General features: G+C 35.1%; 1 protein-coding gene across 1 annotated transcript; it reads right to left on the minus strand.

Annotated features, from left to right (window-relative positions):
- Nucleotides 1-342: 342 nt before the first annotated feature.
- AGR3 (anterior gradient 3, protein disulphide isomerase family member) lies at nucleotides 343-13,449 on the minus strand. The gene is made up of 7 exons (XM_059074985.1): nucleotides 13,344-13,449; nucleotides 9,275-9,338; nucleotides 2,585-2,637; nucleotides 1,977-2,053; nucleotides 1,673-1,736; nucleotides 1,143-1,226; nucleotides 343-392 (listed from the first exon to the last, which is right to left on the minus strand). Exons 1-7 carry the CDS (start codon nucleotides 13,447-13,449, stop codon nucleotides 343-345), a joined length of 498 nt encoding a protein of 165 aa, XP_058930968.1.
- Nucleotides 13,450-16,726: the final 3,277 nt, after the last annotated feature.

Raw genomic sequence — 16,726 nt, forward strand, 5'->3', positions numbered from 1 at the left:
TATAATAGAGGGATCAGAATTAAGATTAGATTACTTGAGGGAATGGATGATAGATGAGGAAATAGAAACAAGCAGTGTAGACACCTCTTATTTAGGTCTTCCTGTCTCCACTATAACTATCAGCAAGGTTTCTTTGCTACCGATGCAGGCAGAAATCAAACCACAATATTGTCATGCTCCGGTTTTGATATTTATTGAAATATAATTTTACCTTCCTAAGAATATTCAAACACATTAAAAATCTAAATGGTAATGTTACAAAATTCATTTACCTGCTCATTAGTATTAGTCAATTAGCCAGAAGTTTTTCTTCGTGACATTTGACCTCTTAGAGGTAATACATTATAACTCGGATTGAATAAGTTTTAATGCTTTCTTCATGTTTTCTATCACTGTAATAGAAGTAAATATATATTATTCTATTAGTAAATGAGAGTATCAAATTTTTAAATTAATCCCTGAATCTAAAATTGATCCATTAAAATTAACAGCTATAAAGATTTGGGGATTTATCTGCAACCTTAGAGAATATTATGATAAAAGTGTACGTGTAAATTTAAGGATTAGACCATTCAGAGCTGGTTAATTAACTTAATGTTAAAAAATTTTATCAAAGGGATTTTGAGGGAGTATCTGTTTTGTTAACTGAATATTTTGTAGCAGTATTTCTGGATATGACAGGCATAGCTATCTTATTAAGCATAGTTGATAGTGAATGTTGTAAAAATGAAAGTCCCAAGTCAGACTGTATCTCCTTGCTTATAGGCATTAAAGGAAGAGAGATTTAATTATGGTCACTTTGAGGAATTCACATATAATCTTTCATACCAGAAGAATGGACTGGCTTTCTTAAGGTTTAATTTTCATGTGTACTCTATTCTTTTTGGTGGTGTTAACATTTAGTGATCACAAGAATTATTAGAGATCCCTGTTGAAAAAAGAAATTCTGAGGTGCCCCAGAAATTCTGATTTTGATGGGAGCTAAGAGTTTCCATTTAACCATTATCACCACTACCAGCCCCAGGGAGTGTGATGTGTGAGTAGCACTGTTTGTGGGGAAGCACCCATGTAGGGTATCAGTGACCCTTCTAACAGTCAGGTGTTGCTAGTGTCACTGTTCAAGATAATCTGTGAATACTTACATAGCGGTAAATCCTGAGGTTCATATGTATATAATCGGTTTGAGTATCTTCCAGTTATATCAGCTCTGACTGTTAAAGAAGGATCTGCCAAGAAAAAAGAAGTCCCTTACATATTATTTAAAATATTCTGAAAATTATTCTTGCCTCTTACTCTAAAACAAACGTTAAGCAAATTTATAAGCAAAATCAGTTTGCATACATGTGAATTCATTATGAGTTAATCTGAATTCTCATTTTAGTGTGTCCCAGGTCTCTGTCAACATATAATAGTTTAGAGAACGATACTGAAACTACATTGGGATATTGATTTCATAGCATCAGTTAATTTAAAAATTAAAATTTAATATGTATAAGTTGCAAGTTATAGATATATGAGTTTGATTATTGACCTAACAAGAACTGTTATTGACTGGGTTACTAAGACTTCCCTTTAAAAGGAATAGTACTTGAACTAGCATTTAAAAGTAAACAAAAGCAAGACGGCTACTGATTTTCTAAATCTGATGAAAAGAGATTATACAATTAATTACCGACAAACATGATTCTAGGCACATATTGTCCATCAGGTGATAAATTCTTATCAGTGGTTTCATGCTAGGAAAAAGACGAAAAAAAATGTTATTGGATTGGATTGTTTTTAACAGTTGATTTAAAAATATTTTATGTAAACAAGCCTTTCAGTAAGTTGTATATTTTGGCCTCTTACAATTCTATATAACATTCTATATCCACTAATACTTTATAGCTCTTTTTGTCTTTAAAAAAAGATAAAAAAAGAGATTCAGCTTTTCCACTGAATTGAGGTATTAAGAAAACATTGTAGAGGTCATGTACCATGAGATTCAGCATGATGAAATTATTCTGAGCCATTTCTTGTATTTCTTTATTTTGGGCAAACACTTTTTTTAGTGCTGTGGGAGAAAACATAATGTCAATTAGTTTCAAGGATCAAGACGCCTTCAATATAATGTAGCAAAATTAAGCTAGTATTTTGCATTTGTTTGCATCTGTAACTTGGATGTAAATAGTTCATTGGCTCATTGCCACTTCATCTCTCATTGGAAAGCAATGAGGGACAGAGTCTATTCAAGAAGACATCAAGAGAGAATCACATTGATGAAATCACCAGTTTTATAATGTCATGTAATTCATTGACTCATTGGTTAAAACAGCATCTTCTTTCAGCCAGTTTTCCTACCTTTTTTGTGGGGGGGGGCAGGGGAGGAAGAAGGATATAAAATTCTAAAGGACATATAATATAAATATATTTAGATTACTAACAATCATTGTAGTCTTTAGGCACCTTAGTAAAATGGTGGTACTCTAGCAGTTGTCCCTTTTTTTGGGGGAGAGTTTCCTGAGTGCCTTCTTAACAATTTGTAACCAGGTCACTTTCCTACTTCATATTGGAGATACAATAAGATCTCAGGAGCAAAAATTACCTTGGCAGTATTGGCAGTCCTCCAAGTGATGAATAACCATCAGTGGCTTGTTACTAAACAGAGAGAGTGTGGAATTGAGCCAAGTGATTAATTTAAGTCAAAATGTACAGTGAAATTAGATTTAAGATTCTCATACTTTCTATGAGACATAAAGTAAAAATCTCAGCCTGACAAATCACGGCGCTGTAGTCTGTAGTCCTGTTAGTCATAACATGGTCTCAGCACTGAAGCATCAGCGTCACCAGAAGTGTAGCTCATTAGAAATGTAAATTCTCAGGCTCCCTCTTGGGCCCACTCAATCAGCATCTGTGGGGGTGAGGTCCAGGAATCCTTAGCTTAACAAGCTTACCGGGTCGTTCTTATGTGTACTGTAGTACAGTTAGAAAAATAAAAGTCAATTCTGTCTCCATAGATGAAAGGATATTATGAGCAAGGTAGTAGTATTCATTTCCAATGAACATCTGATATAAAATTTTGGAAGTGTCGAAGTTTTTACTTAGGTTTTTTGTTTTTAGTTTTTCAAAAAGTCTATTAATATTTGACCATTTTCACAACCTTTTATTCTTGTCACAACTTACAATTACCAACAGTCTCAGGGAGAGTTCCCTTCCTATATATTTTTCAGTGTCATTTTGATTTTAACTCTGAAGAAAAGTTTTGGTGGTAGCTCTTTGACTACGCTGCTGTCTAGAATACGAGAAAAATTAGAACTACAGTGAAGGACAAAATAATTATGATTTGGGTATATGTTTTTTTTTTTTTAAGTTAATGAATTAATTAATTTTTGGCTGTGTTGGGTCTTCGTTTCTGTGCGAGGGCTTTCTCTAGTTGTGGCGAGCGGAGGCCAGTCTTCATCGCGGTATGCGGGCCTCTCACTATTGCGGCCCCTCTTGCTGCGGAGCACAGGCTCCAGACGCGCAGGCTCAGTAGTTGTGGCTCACGGGCCCAGTTGCTCCGCGGCATGTGGGATCCTCCCAGACCAGGGCTCGAACCCGTGTCCCCTGCATTGGCAGGCAGACTCTCAACGACTGCGCCACCAGGGAAGCCCAGTCCTGGGTATATGTTTTTAAAAATGTTTCTTTAATTTTGCAAGGATGCTAGGTACAGAAAGAGATAGACGAGTGTATACATATCATGAATAAATCTTTTTAAAAACAACAGACGTAATCATATGAAATACTTGTTACTGAATAATCCTGTTTTTTCAAGCTTTAGTCTCAAAAGTGTTAAATTACACACTTTGAAGTGTAAATAATTTCATTTAATCCTCAAACTTAGAATGTAAGTTAATTTTAGGTAGGAATAAATCCTACCACTTATCTCTTAAAATTTATAACATAAAAAGCTAACATTTGCCAACAACTTCACATTTACTGGTGAAAAAGCAGATTAGATATCCAATGAATGAAATATTATTACCTCTTTTTAATTAGTGGAAAACTGAGCCTAAGAATATTCATTGACATTTCTTTAGAGACACATACAGAACTTAGACCTCCTAAGCACCAAGTAGTAATTCTTTTACTAGATAACTTTTTCTCTGATTGCACTTAGGTAGATAGAGGTGTCCTGTGATGCAGAACAATTCAGGGGCATGAGTCATTCTGATTTCCTGAGCTGCTACCCTTTCTTCCCAGCACAACAGGTGGAAATAAGGATAACTCTTTGCAAGGAAAGACATTGATGTAACTCTTGGAAAACTAATTTCTCCATCAGACTTCTGGCCAACTGGAGTCCAAGGAAAAATGTCTCAAGACCACAGAATACTCAGTCTTAATAGTTCAGCTTTGAATGGGTTGTTCAGACAGTCAAACCAAGACAGTAATCAGTTTTAGGAAAAGCTTCTGTTTCTGGCAGACACTGAAGTAGGAACACCTGAAAAAGGTCTCAGAAACTTTTAAAGCAAAGAGGAAGATGGTAAGTATTTGAGGTTTTGCAGTCCATGTGGTCTTGTTCACAACCGCTCACCTCTGCTGTTATTGCATGAAAGCAGCCATGGACAACATGCAACAAGGTGAGAGTGGCCGTGTTATAGTAAAACTTAATTTATAACACTGGAATTTGAATTTCAAGTAACTTCCATGTGTCACAAGATATTTTTCTTTTTTTGATTAAAAACATTCTTTTAATGTAAAAATCATCCTTAGCTCACAGACCAAATTATCAATAAAACAGGTGGTCCCTAGTCTTATGGTTACCAGGAGTGAAGGGTGGGGGGAGAGATAGACTGGGAATTTGGGATTGACATGTACACACTACAATAGATAACCAACAAGGACCTGCTGTATAGCACAGGGAACTTGGCTCAATATTCTGTAATAACCTAAATAGGAAAAGAATTTTAAAAAGAATTTAAAAAATAAAGCATTTTAAATTGGGAAAAATAATCTTATGAACTAGCACATCAGATTATGAGAAATTCGAGTGAGAGAAAGAGTAAAAATTTTGGGGAGCTGCACTTCTGAGATGCTCTAAAACCAGAGCCTTCCAAGCCTAGCTGCTTATCAGCATCATTTGGTGAATTATCTTTTAAAATTCTACAGGTTTTTATTGAAAATAAGTTACAAATTCAGATGGTTTAAAATTCAAAAGTTAAAAAAGTAAAAATTCCTTCTCCCGTTCCCGCCTTCAAGAAATAAGCAGTGTTACCATTTTCTAAGTTTGCTTCCAGAGTTTTTCAGGTCATATAACAAAATATACATGTGCATATGCATGTGCTTGTATATATACTTATGTAAATGTATATGATTATGAATGGTGTATGTTAATATGCATGTCCATATGTATATATATATATATATATAATTTCTTTTTAAAAAATACAAATACTAGCACGCTATACACATGTATTTGCATTTGGCTTTTTTAGCATAATGGTATATCTTGGATATTAGTCCCTTGTGCTTTTGTATAATATTCCATTAAATGGATCATCTTTACTTTATTAGTCTCCTCAAAACAGATATTTAAATTCTTTTCAATTTTTTATGTTTAGATTGTTTTCAGACATTTAAAAAGATGCTTTGGTGAACATGATGTTAGTTACATATAATTTTGCGCATGGGTGGGTATATATATATATATTTTTAACATCTTTATTGGAGTATAATTGTTTTACAATAGTGTGTTAGTTTTCCCTCTACAACAAACTGAATCAGTTATACATACACACATGCTCCCACATCTCCTCCCTCTTGCATCACCCTCTCTCCCACCCTCCCTATCCCACCCCCACATGGGTGGGTATATTTGTAAATAAATTTCCAGAAGTGGAGTTTCTGCATCAGAGTATGTGCATTTATAATTTTTGATGCACTGTATATACTCTCCTTAGAAGCTGTACCAATTTATATTCTCTCTGATCATGTGAGAGGTAAGTATTTACCCTCACTAAAACTGGTTATTGAGCTTTTAATTCTTCTAACCAGTAGGTGAAAGAGGGAAGTTAATGTGGTTTTACTTTCTTATAAAAAATAGTCACCACATGATCCAGCAATCCTACTTCTGGGTATATACCCAAAGAAAATGAAATCACTATTTCACTCTCTCAAAGGGATATCTGCATCCCCATGTTCATTGCAGCATTATTTACAATAGCCAGCACATGGAAGCAGCCTAAGTGACTCTCAGTACATTTGTGACAACGTGAATGAACCTTGAGCATATTATGTTAAGTAAAATAAGTCAGAGACAAATACTGTATGATCTCACTTCTACGTAGAATCTGGAATTTAAAAAAAAGTAAAAACCAAACTCATAGAAACAGAGAGTAGATTGGTAGTTTCCTGGGGTGGAGATTGGGAGGTGGGGAAAATGGGTGAAGGTGCTCAAAGGGTACACACTTCCAGTTATGAGTGAGTCCTGGGAATCTAGTGATGACCAGAGTTAACAATACTGTATGGTATACTTGAAAGCTGATAAGAAAGTACATGTTAAAAGTTCTCACCACACACACACACACACACACACACACACACACACACACGTTAACTATGTGAGGTGATAATTAACCTTATTGTGGTCATCATTTTGCAATATATACATACATCAAATCATCACATTCTCAACCTTAAATTTGCACAATGTTTATGTAAATTATATCTCAATAAAGCTGTAAAAAAAATAATCTTACTCATACGTTTAGGTTACTAATTTTTTTATTCTGTGAACTATCTTTCCTATCTTATGTTCATTTTTTCAAGGTCATTGACTTGACCTTTTCCTTGTAAATTTATATGAGTACTTTGTATATTAGAGAAATTCACTCTTGTAATATGTGCTATAGTTTTCTGTTTTGTATTTTTTGCCTTTTTCGTTTGCTTATGATAAATTTCTGGTTGTGCAGAAATTTGCATAATCAAAAATATTAGTTATTTATTTTAGGATTTTTCTTTCTTCTTTTTTTTTCCTTTGGCCATACTCAACTCTAAAGGAGGACTTGGGTGAGGCAAGAGTAGCATCTAGGGCACCAAAATTAAGTGCTTTGGGGCTTCCCTGGTGGCGCAGTGGTTGAGAGTCCGCCTGCCGATGCAGGGGACGCGGGTTCATGCCCCGGTCCGGGAAGATCCCACATGCTGCGGAGCGGCTGGGCCCGTGAGCCATGGCCACTGAGCCTGCGCGTCCGGAGCCTGTGCTTCGTAACGAGAGAGGCCACAACAGTGAGAGGCCCGCGTACCGCAAAAAAAAAGAAAAAAAAAATTAAGTGCTTTGTTTTTGCATCCTAGACATCCCTCATGCCTCACCCTAATTGTACCCCACTCCAAGAATTTAAAGAAATAACAGTTTAGTAATAGTGTCTTCTAGCACCTTAATGGTTTCATTCTTATAATTAATCTTTATAATTTATTTTGATGTAAAATGTGAGGTATAGGTCCAAATTTTTTTATTTTTCACAAATGGCTATCAAATTCTAACAATTATTTTACATACTCTATCTCTCCTACTCCTGATTCAAAATGCCACTTAATCATGTAAACAATTTCTGTAGTATCCAGTTTTCTGTTCTCTCCATTCTATTCATTTACTGGTAACATACTGTGTTATTAAAATGTTTCATATTGGTTAAGGGCTAGTTCCCACTGATTTCTTTTCAGAATTTTCCTAACTATTTGTCTGTCTATGTTTCCATTTCAATTTTAAAATCACTTAAAAACTTGTACTAATATATTGTGATTGTCTTAACAAATATTTGAACTGTAGAGAGGATTGACATTTTGACGATGTTGAATCTTCCTATCCAAGAACATGATATCCCTTCACAGAGGTTTGTACTTTTTTTTCCTCACTAGTACATTTAGTTCATACAGATTTTGTACATTTTCTGTCAAGTTTATCCTGGGATATTTCATCTTTTTTTATTGCTATTTTATATAAGGTATTTTATAAGTGTCTTTAACTATTTTGATTATATATATATATATAAATGCTGTCGATTTCTAGGTATTAATTTAGTCTCATCTAATTTAACTGAATCTTCATAGTTCTGATACTTTGGGCTGATTCTCAAATTTTTCAAAAACACAGTCATCAGCTGCAGATGAAGATTCTTTCACTCTCTCCTTTGTAAGTTTTTCTCATCTAATTGCATTGGTTAGTATCTCCAGAACAATGTTAGTAATTGTGGTGATTAAAGAATCCATCAGTGGGATACTTTGTTTTTCCTCAGTAAGCATGATGTTGACTTTTTTTTGCTGAGATCGATAAGTTTTTTAACTTCAAATATGGATTTGGCATTCTATTAAATGCTTTTTTAGCATTTGTGGAGATAGGAGATACTTGTATGATTTGTGTCCTTATAAATATTAAATTAATTAGTAGATTTATTAATCTTGAATCTTTTGGCTTTCCCAGCCTGAATCTCACTTTATTAGGGTATATTCTTTAAGTGTTCTGCTGTCTGCTCTTTGCCAATATGTTGTTTGTTTTTTACATTTCTATTTGGAAATAAGATTATTCTGTAGACTTCTTTTTTTTTGTAATATTTGTCCTGTGTTGAGAGTGTTTTACCCAATTCTTATTTGGAATCTTTTCTTTTTCTTCAAAGAGTTGAACTGAACATTCTTTAGATATTTGATAAATTCTTGGGGTGCTTTTAAAAGTACAGGTTTCTCAGCTCCATCCCCAAAGATTTAGTAGATCTTTAGTAAATCACGTCACTCTTGGTCACTGAGCGCCTGGCACATAGAAGTGGATACTCAGTAAGTAGTTGACCCTGAATATGGATTTTTTAAAAAGCTCTCTGAGTTGTTCTGATGATCAGACCACTTTGAGAAGTGCTGCTATAAGTCAGGTTCCTGTTTAAGCTTGTATAATGCCCAGTGAGTGATGCTGTTTTGTTTATACAATTTATATTCAGAAGTTTGCTTGGTGGATGTTAACTAGACTTATTGTGGTAATCATTTTGCATATACACAAATATCCAATCATTAAGTTGTATACCTGAAACTAATATAATGTTAAGTCAATTATTCCTCAGATAAAAAATCTTGCTTGGATAATTAAGAAATTAATACAAAAGTGTCTAGAGTTGTTGTTTATTAAAAAATTCTAATAGCAACACTTAGTCCAAACAGCATACAATATCAGAGCAAATTCTTATTGTATCCTCTGAAAAGCTAACATGCTAGTATTTGGCTCTCCTATGAGGAGGTATCTGTATCATCTGTCAAAGTTAATTGAGAGGTGTTTTACCTTTTTTGAATATGAAAGAGACCTTCCTCATAAGTCTGCATCCAAGTGATGTCATCTCCCCATCCTAAACAGAAGAGAAAAATCAATGTGTTAACTCAGGACTACCAAAGAGTTCTGAATTGGGGTTGTGATAAGCAGGTATCTATCTACAGATATTTAAGCTACCAAGCAGTTCTCTGACATAAGGTATGGAGGATACATAATTATAACTAGATACAAAGAGGTTGTGTCCTTTCAGGTGATATTACTGAGGTTTTGTGACTATGTTTTAAATCTTAAGGCCCATGGCCTTGAACCCAGTAAGTGTTCAGTAGATGCTATTTTGATTAGTGGTGATTGAAAGGACATCTCTGGACCATGCAAGAGCTCTCACTTTCAGAATGTACAGGAGGAAATAACAGTTAATCTTTGCATACTTTGTAAATCTATCAGGAATAATTTGGGCTATACTGAGCAGTGTCCTTGAATGTTGAGTGCCAAGAGATGTTGACTCCTTCAAAGTCATAACACATCATTGGGAAAAAAAAGAATTTCAAATTTTGCTTTGAGTTTTAACAGGGAAAATAATTCTGGCGTGGGAATTTCATGGTTGAGAGACTCAGTAAAACCATTGTTTTGGAAGCATCCAAGAGAGTGGAGGAGAGAGAAACAGAACAGAACGAGTAAAGAGAGAACCCACTAGCTATCTTTTTTTAAAGAATCAATTTTATTTATTTATTTATTTATTTTGGTTGCGTCGGGTCTTCGTTGCTGCACATGGGTTTTCTGTAGTTGGTGGCGAGTGGGGGCTACTCTTTGTTGCCGTGCCCAGGGTTCTCCTTATGGTGGCCTCTTCTGTTGCGGAGCACAGGCTCCAGGCGCACGGGCTTCAGTAGTTGTGACGCATAGGCTCAGTAGTTGTGGCTCACGGGCTTAGTTGCTCCGCGGCATGTGGGATCCCTCCAGACCAGGGATCGAACCCGTGTCTCCTGCGTTGGCAGGCAGATTCTTAACCACTGCGCCGCTAGGGAAGTCCCCCCACTATCCTTTAAAGAAATGATGTGAGTAGTTGGGAATGTGTATTAGAGATTGAAGAATAAGACCACTGAGGCGAAGAATGCACAAAACATCCAGAAATATTTCTAAGTATTTTCAGGAAATGTCTCAGTCAATGGATGAAAAAGGTTGAATTAATTTGAAAATAGAAATAGTTGCAGACTATTTTGGACGCAGATTTTTTTCATAAGTTTCATTATGTTGTCAGACTGGAGTTCCTGGTTTTGATACTGTGGCTTAAAGATGTCCAGGACTTATGAAGCAGAATTATGAAGCAGGATCATGATCCCATGATATTTGCCAGTTGGGTTTTGGTTTGTTTGTTTTTTAATAATAACTTTATTCAAATGTAACTCATATGCCAATACAGTTCATCCATTGAAAGTATATATATTTTTTGTATATTTACATAGTGTGCACCCATCACCACAATCAATTTTAGAAGATTTTCATCACTTCAGAAAGAAACCCTGTACCCTTTATCACCACACAATTCTTTCATCTCCTACAACCCTAAGAAATGGCTAATCTATTTTGTCTCTATAGATTATCTTATTCCAGACATTTCATATAAGTGGAATCATATAAGATGTGATGTATTTTATGACTGGATGCTTTCACTCAATACAATGTTTTTAAGGTTCATCCATGTTGTGGCATGTATTAGGACTTCATTCTTGGGCCAAATATTATTCCATTTTATGGATATACCACATTTTGTTTATCCATTCGTCAGTTGATGGACATTTAGGTTGTTTCTACTTTTTGGATTTTATGAATAATGCTGCTATGAACATTTGAGTGCAAACTTACTGTGAACATATGTTTTCATTTTTCTTGGGTAAAATCCTTAGAAGTGGAATTGCTCGATCAAATGGTAACTATAACTTTGACTTTCTGACAGTTTTTCCAAGTGAGTGCATTATTTTACACTCTTACCAGAAGTGTTGTTGGTTTGTTTTTGCCTGACTTTAGAATCCTGACATTGGAAGACATCTTACGTTAGCTTAGTACCCCAACCTTAGCAGGAATACTTCCTATCGGTAATAACCCTGAAAGACTTTCTTTACAACTTTGCTCAAACACATGTAGTAAGTTTATGCCACGTTTTGCATTAGATAAAAGTTATTTTGGAAACAGCCAGTGAGATTAGGTTCCTACTTAATTTCCCTATTCTGTTGCAAATATCATTCAATGCCAGAATGTCAGCAGTGGGAAGAATTACTGTCCTCTGCTCCTGTTTAACTTAGTTCCACAAATATTGAAGGAACATCTGCTATATGCCTTGCTCCACTTAGCACTGGGTGTATGAAGGTAAGACAATACAGTCTTATTGTTCTCTGTTCATTATCATAATTCCTAATTCATAATCCATTACTGGCTATGCTTACTTATCTTCTGAGATTTTATTCATTCTCCAGTATGTATTTATTGAGTACTTACTGTATGCCATGCACTGGACCAGGTGCTGGGTGCAGAGCAGTTTTGGTTTAAAAGGAAGTTAAGATTTGGGGTTCACTTTTTTATTGAAACATTTCTTACCTTTTTCCAGTTAATACTCTCTTTTCTCCCTAACACTGTCTCTGTTTAACTGGTGCTGCTCTGCACTCTAAGAGGCTCCATATGCTACTTGGTACACTGTAGTCAAATTTCCCTTTCACCCCTACCTTAAATCCTTATTCTCAGTTGCTTTCTATGTGCCAGTAGAAGATAAAGGCTTAAGCAAATGCAAACCAATTCTGAATAATGGAGTTCCCAGCTGCTATCAGTCATCTCCCCTATTGAAATAGTTTAACTGAAATAACAGACTCATCACGTTGTTTAAAATTTATTGTACGTATTGAGTATATTTTTCATAAAATTCACCAAATAGTTTTAATGGACATTTGGAAGTGAATACACAGCATGTTGGTACCTTAATTATAGTTACAGCATGCTGCTTAACTCAGCCCTCGAGGGTCTTTAAGGGCAGTGAATTTGATCTTTGGCACTTTAAGGCTACTGAGTTCATTGTTTTATAACTGTTGTGTGTATATATGGAGGTACATGATAAATTATACTTAGGAAAATATTTCCCTCTTTTATTTATTTTGCAAAAACTTACTGATTTTTTTAGACTTATAGTTTCTGTGATTTTAAACTGAAGTAGAATTAATTTTCTTGGCTGAACACTGACGGGCAATTGGCTGGCACCCAATACATCTGTTAAGGAATGAATTAACTTGGAAAGAAAGTCAATATTTTAAAATTTGAAATTATGCTATAGTTGATCTCCATTTGTTTGCTCCAGTCACATTACCATTCCAAGTGTTTTTTGGTTTGTGTTACTAATTTAGAATTAGCTATTTGGAGACAAATGATTTTCTTTCCATTTCTGGTAGCTGGAAATGTAGGAATCAATTCTGAGAATTTTCTTTATGAATTATTTCTTTGCCGATGAACATATAATTGTTTCTCAGGCCAAAGCAAAACAGTTGGTACAAAATAGAAATGTTTTCAATGTAGCCAATGAGAGATCTAGATTATGTCCTCTAAAAATACTGCAGCTGTTTTCTGGAGTCAGCATAGCAAACACTTGGTTAACCAAAATTCTTGGAGGGTAGAGATAAAGTATAATTTTCTGGGGACCCCAGTGTAAAATCATTCCAAATTATTGCCTGAATAAAGAGAGGACAGGGCACTGGAACAGATTTTGAGGGAATCCTGATTGCATTTAGGATATCAATATAAGATATCAATCAGTAGCATTTTGCAGGACTCTGGTTACCAAAGTTATAGGCAGTGAAACCAGTTCTCCACTATTTCTATAGAGGATGCAGCGAATTTGTTGTTTTTCATTTCATTTGGCTCATTCTTTAAAATTAACTGATCCTCTATGTTGTTGTTGTTGTTTTTTCTCCTATTTTAAAGTGATAACACAACAAAAAATTTCAGTTAATTGAGTTGGCTTTATAACTAGACTACAGGCAAGAGATGATGAATTTTAAAACAATCCGAATGACTGAGTTCAGAAAATAAAATGAGATTCCAGTACCTCTTGAGAGTGTCTGAGGAGGTCTTTGTCCCTTTTTGATTGCGCTGGCCAGGTTAGAAGAAACGGTGATGAGTAAGAGACAGAGGGCCAAAGCTGAGTGTAACATCCTATCTTCTCAAGAATCCCTCAGAAGCAACTGGATGATAAAAAATAATTGTCAGAATCTGGTAGGTTACCTCAGGCTGTCATTAAGATATTTGTTAAGAAACCGAACCTGTGCTTCCAGATTTCTCTGCTTGTGTGAATTGACATGGTACAACCACCTAGAACTTTCACATTTTATTTTAAAATTATTGTAAAAATACAATCAACTCGATAGATGTCCACTTGATGAAAAGCCACATTCCTGGCATCCTGGGAGTAGTGCAATGAAGTTGAAAGAGAACTGGACCAGGGCACCCAAAGCCTCCTTCTGATAGTATTCTAGTGTTCATGGAACTGCATTAAAACTCAAATAAGATGATATTGATTAAAGGCCTTGCAACTGCTAAGTGCAATGGAAAGGTGACGTTTGTCATGCATAAATATTCTTTGCCCTTTGAGACTTCTTGATCTAATAGATTAAAATGACATTTTAACGCTGCCAAGACAGTAAGATTAGGCATGAACAAATACTGCTTAAATTCGAACTGAGAGGAAAAACAGAATATGGAGGTTCTTGCTCTTCATTTCCTCTACAGTTGCTTATCTTTTTCATCCTTCCATCATTTACTCAGCCTTTTGCCCTTAAATTTACAACCCTGCCCTATTTAAAATTCATTCCTCTCATTTTAGTATCTTTATCTAGCCAGCAGTACATCCCTTCAGTCCTTTCCTGGATTGAAAATGGTTAGTTTGGTCCTATTTAAATTATTTTCTTTCCTAATCTGCAAGGGTCCCACTTTAAAATTATTTTGTATTGAGAAACCCTGTTAAACAATAACCATGGTGCTGATAAGGATCGCAGTTTAAGTTCCTCTAACTTATTAATACTGAGAAACATTTCAGCATACCATCTTTTACCTTACGGGCGTCATCTTGTACCATAAAGACTGAAACAAAGAAAGGGTAGATTTCAGTAGGGGATAAAGACAGCTGACTCTGGAACACAAAGTCCAACGTGGGGAGGGCCGACTCTGTCAGAGTGAAAGTTGCAGTGGAAAAATTGAAGCAGCCATCTAGGGTAGGGTCTTAACTTGGGTCCAGTGAGCTTCTAGAAGGTCTATGATGGAGCTACTGGAGTCGCAAAAATCCCTGAATTGTATGTAAAATTTTATGTGCCTTTGTTCTCTTTTCTGGGGAAGAGAGCCCCTAATTGCCTTAAGATTCTCCAAGGGATCTCTAGAAGTAAAGAGTTAAGAAAAAGTTAATCTGGAGGAAGCATTAGGAAAAGTTCTTTATGAGAGAGACAGATTAGTAGGTAGAGTCTATATCAAAAGAGAGAAGTTATAACTTCACCATCTTCTTATTATAAAGCTGCTAAATTTAGAATGAATAGGAGCAGAATATTTTTTTCAAATTTCAAGTTGCTATGTATTATTGTCAGATTGTTCTACTTAAAAATCAAAATATTTGTTTTCTGTTTGACATTGATAAATTGTAAAATAGATAGTAAATATATTCTATGACAAAGCCTATCAGTTTATATATTATTATCTTTGGATGAACAGTAATTTCCCTGGTAAACAGAACATGAGTTAGTTATGATCCTCTAGTATCAGATGCATGGGTAAAGCTCCTTGGGGGACACAGATGAATACGACATGGTCCTGGCCCTGGAGCAGCTCACATTGCCCTCCGAAGGCAAATAACCACATGTCTACAATGAGGTGTTACAAACACGGATAGTTAGCATTTTCTGACACAGTATTTCACTTTTCAAAAGTAATTTAACGTAAGTCATTTACTTAAATATTATGTAAAAATTCTCTATAAAAGAAAACTGGGAGTGAGATTTTACATTCTTTTTTAATATTTTCCATTATGGTTTATCACAGCATATTGAATATAGTTCCCTGTGCTATATAGTAAGATCTTGTTGCTTATCCATTCTATATATACCATTTTGTATCTTCCAACCCCAAACTCCCACTCCATTCCTTTGTGCTCTTTCCTGGGGAACAGGGCCCCTAAAGAATATTTTTAAAAATGTATATATATGTATAACTGCATCGCTTTGTTGCACAGCTGAAATTAACACAGCATTGTAAATCAACTATACTTCAATTAAAAAAAATAACAGGGAGGAACAGCAGTTACTTGCAGCATAATTTTTAAAGGGTCACTTCTGGTGAATGTTAGTTTATTATAATATCATCAATACGCATAAAGCATAAAAGTATGAAGCCAACAAAGGAAATTTAGTTCATTAAAAGAAGAAAAATATCATTTCATTGAACTTGCCCTCTGCTTTACTGAAGACCTCACTTTTGTACAGCGATAATTTGATCCTTTAAATATAACTGAGCTTGACCACTGATTAAGTAATCTGGAAATTTTGCTTGCTTACCTGAACTTGTCAGTGCTCTTGCTGGAAATGTATTCTGGATATTTCTGGTTTAAAATGGGTGTGGATTTATAGACACACCCAGGCACACGTACACCTGATCTACAGCATTGAAACAAGAGCACGGTCCACCTGCAAACTTAAAAAACAGCCTTGTCTGAAAAATCCGTGCTTCTTTCCAGTTCTTATGCTCTCACACTAAAAAAAAAAGTGTCCTTTTTCTTTCTCTAAATTAGGATTGAGTGTCCTCATAGAATGAGGCCAAATACCACTTTTGTGCTTTTTCCTTGTCTACCTTTTGCTTCCCAAGGTAATTTAATGTTTGGCTGGAGTTCAACACCCAGAAAAAAAAAAAAAAAGAAATGGTGGAGAGAGTGGGGAAGGAACAGGTATGAATGTAGGAACTGTGTGTGCACCATTGTTCTTGATGAAAGGTCAGTGAGGCTTGCAGATTAGATATAAAACAAATAGAAATTCCTCAGGTTTACTCTCTTTACAGGAGTATAATTAACAGCTAAAGAGGGCAGGTCCCCCACCCTTTTTTTTTTTTTTTTTTTTCCTGAGAGAGAGAAAAAGGAAAAGAGAGAAAGAAATAAAAAATGCTGTTTTAAAATTTAACATTTTTATAGTTTGATGATTCTTTATAGTATCTCTGTAAAACCTCTTACCTTACCATGTCCAAAATAGGAAAACAGGCCATTAGAGATTATATTTATCTAATAGTTAGATTTTTAAAATTGTATAATTAATCCATGATTATGGTAAAACATTTTTAAAGGGTGGAAATGTGTCAAAATAAAAAGTAAAATTCTCTTCCCCTTCCTCAGCATCACCTTTCTCTGATCACTCCACCCCCAAAGACAGAGAGACAGACAGACACACACGCAGACACCCACAC

This window comes from Kogia breviceps, chromosome 9 (assembly GCF_026419965.1).
Source record: "Kogia breviceps isolate mKogBre1 chromosome 9, mKogBre1 haplotype 1, whole genome shotgun sequence".
NCBI classification, from domain to species: Eukaryota; Metazoa; Chordata; class Mammalia; order Artiodactyla; family Physeteridae; genus Kogia; species Kogia breviceps.

Bases quoted from the DNA above. Each gene is read 5' to 3' on its own strand.
- AGR3 (XM_059074985.1), bottom strand. From the start codon at position 13,449: ATGTTACACTCAGCTTTGGCCCTCTGTCTCTTACTCATCACCGTTTCT. The intron at 2,638-9,274 runs GTAAAACACCTC...CTCTCTGTTTAG, and splicing joins CTCTTTCATATTCAAAAAAG to TAACAAGCCACTGATGGTTA. The intron at 2,054-2,584 runs GTAATTTTTGCT...TTTCTCCCACAG, and splicing joins GGACTGCCAATACTGCCAAG to CACTAAAAAAAGTGTTTGCC.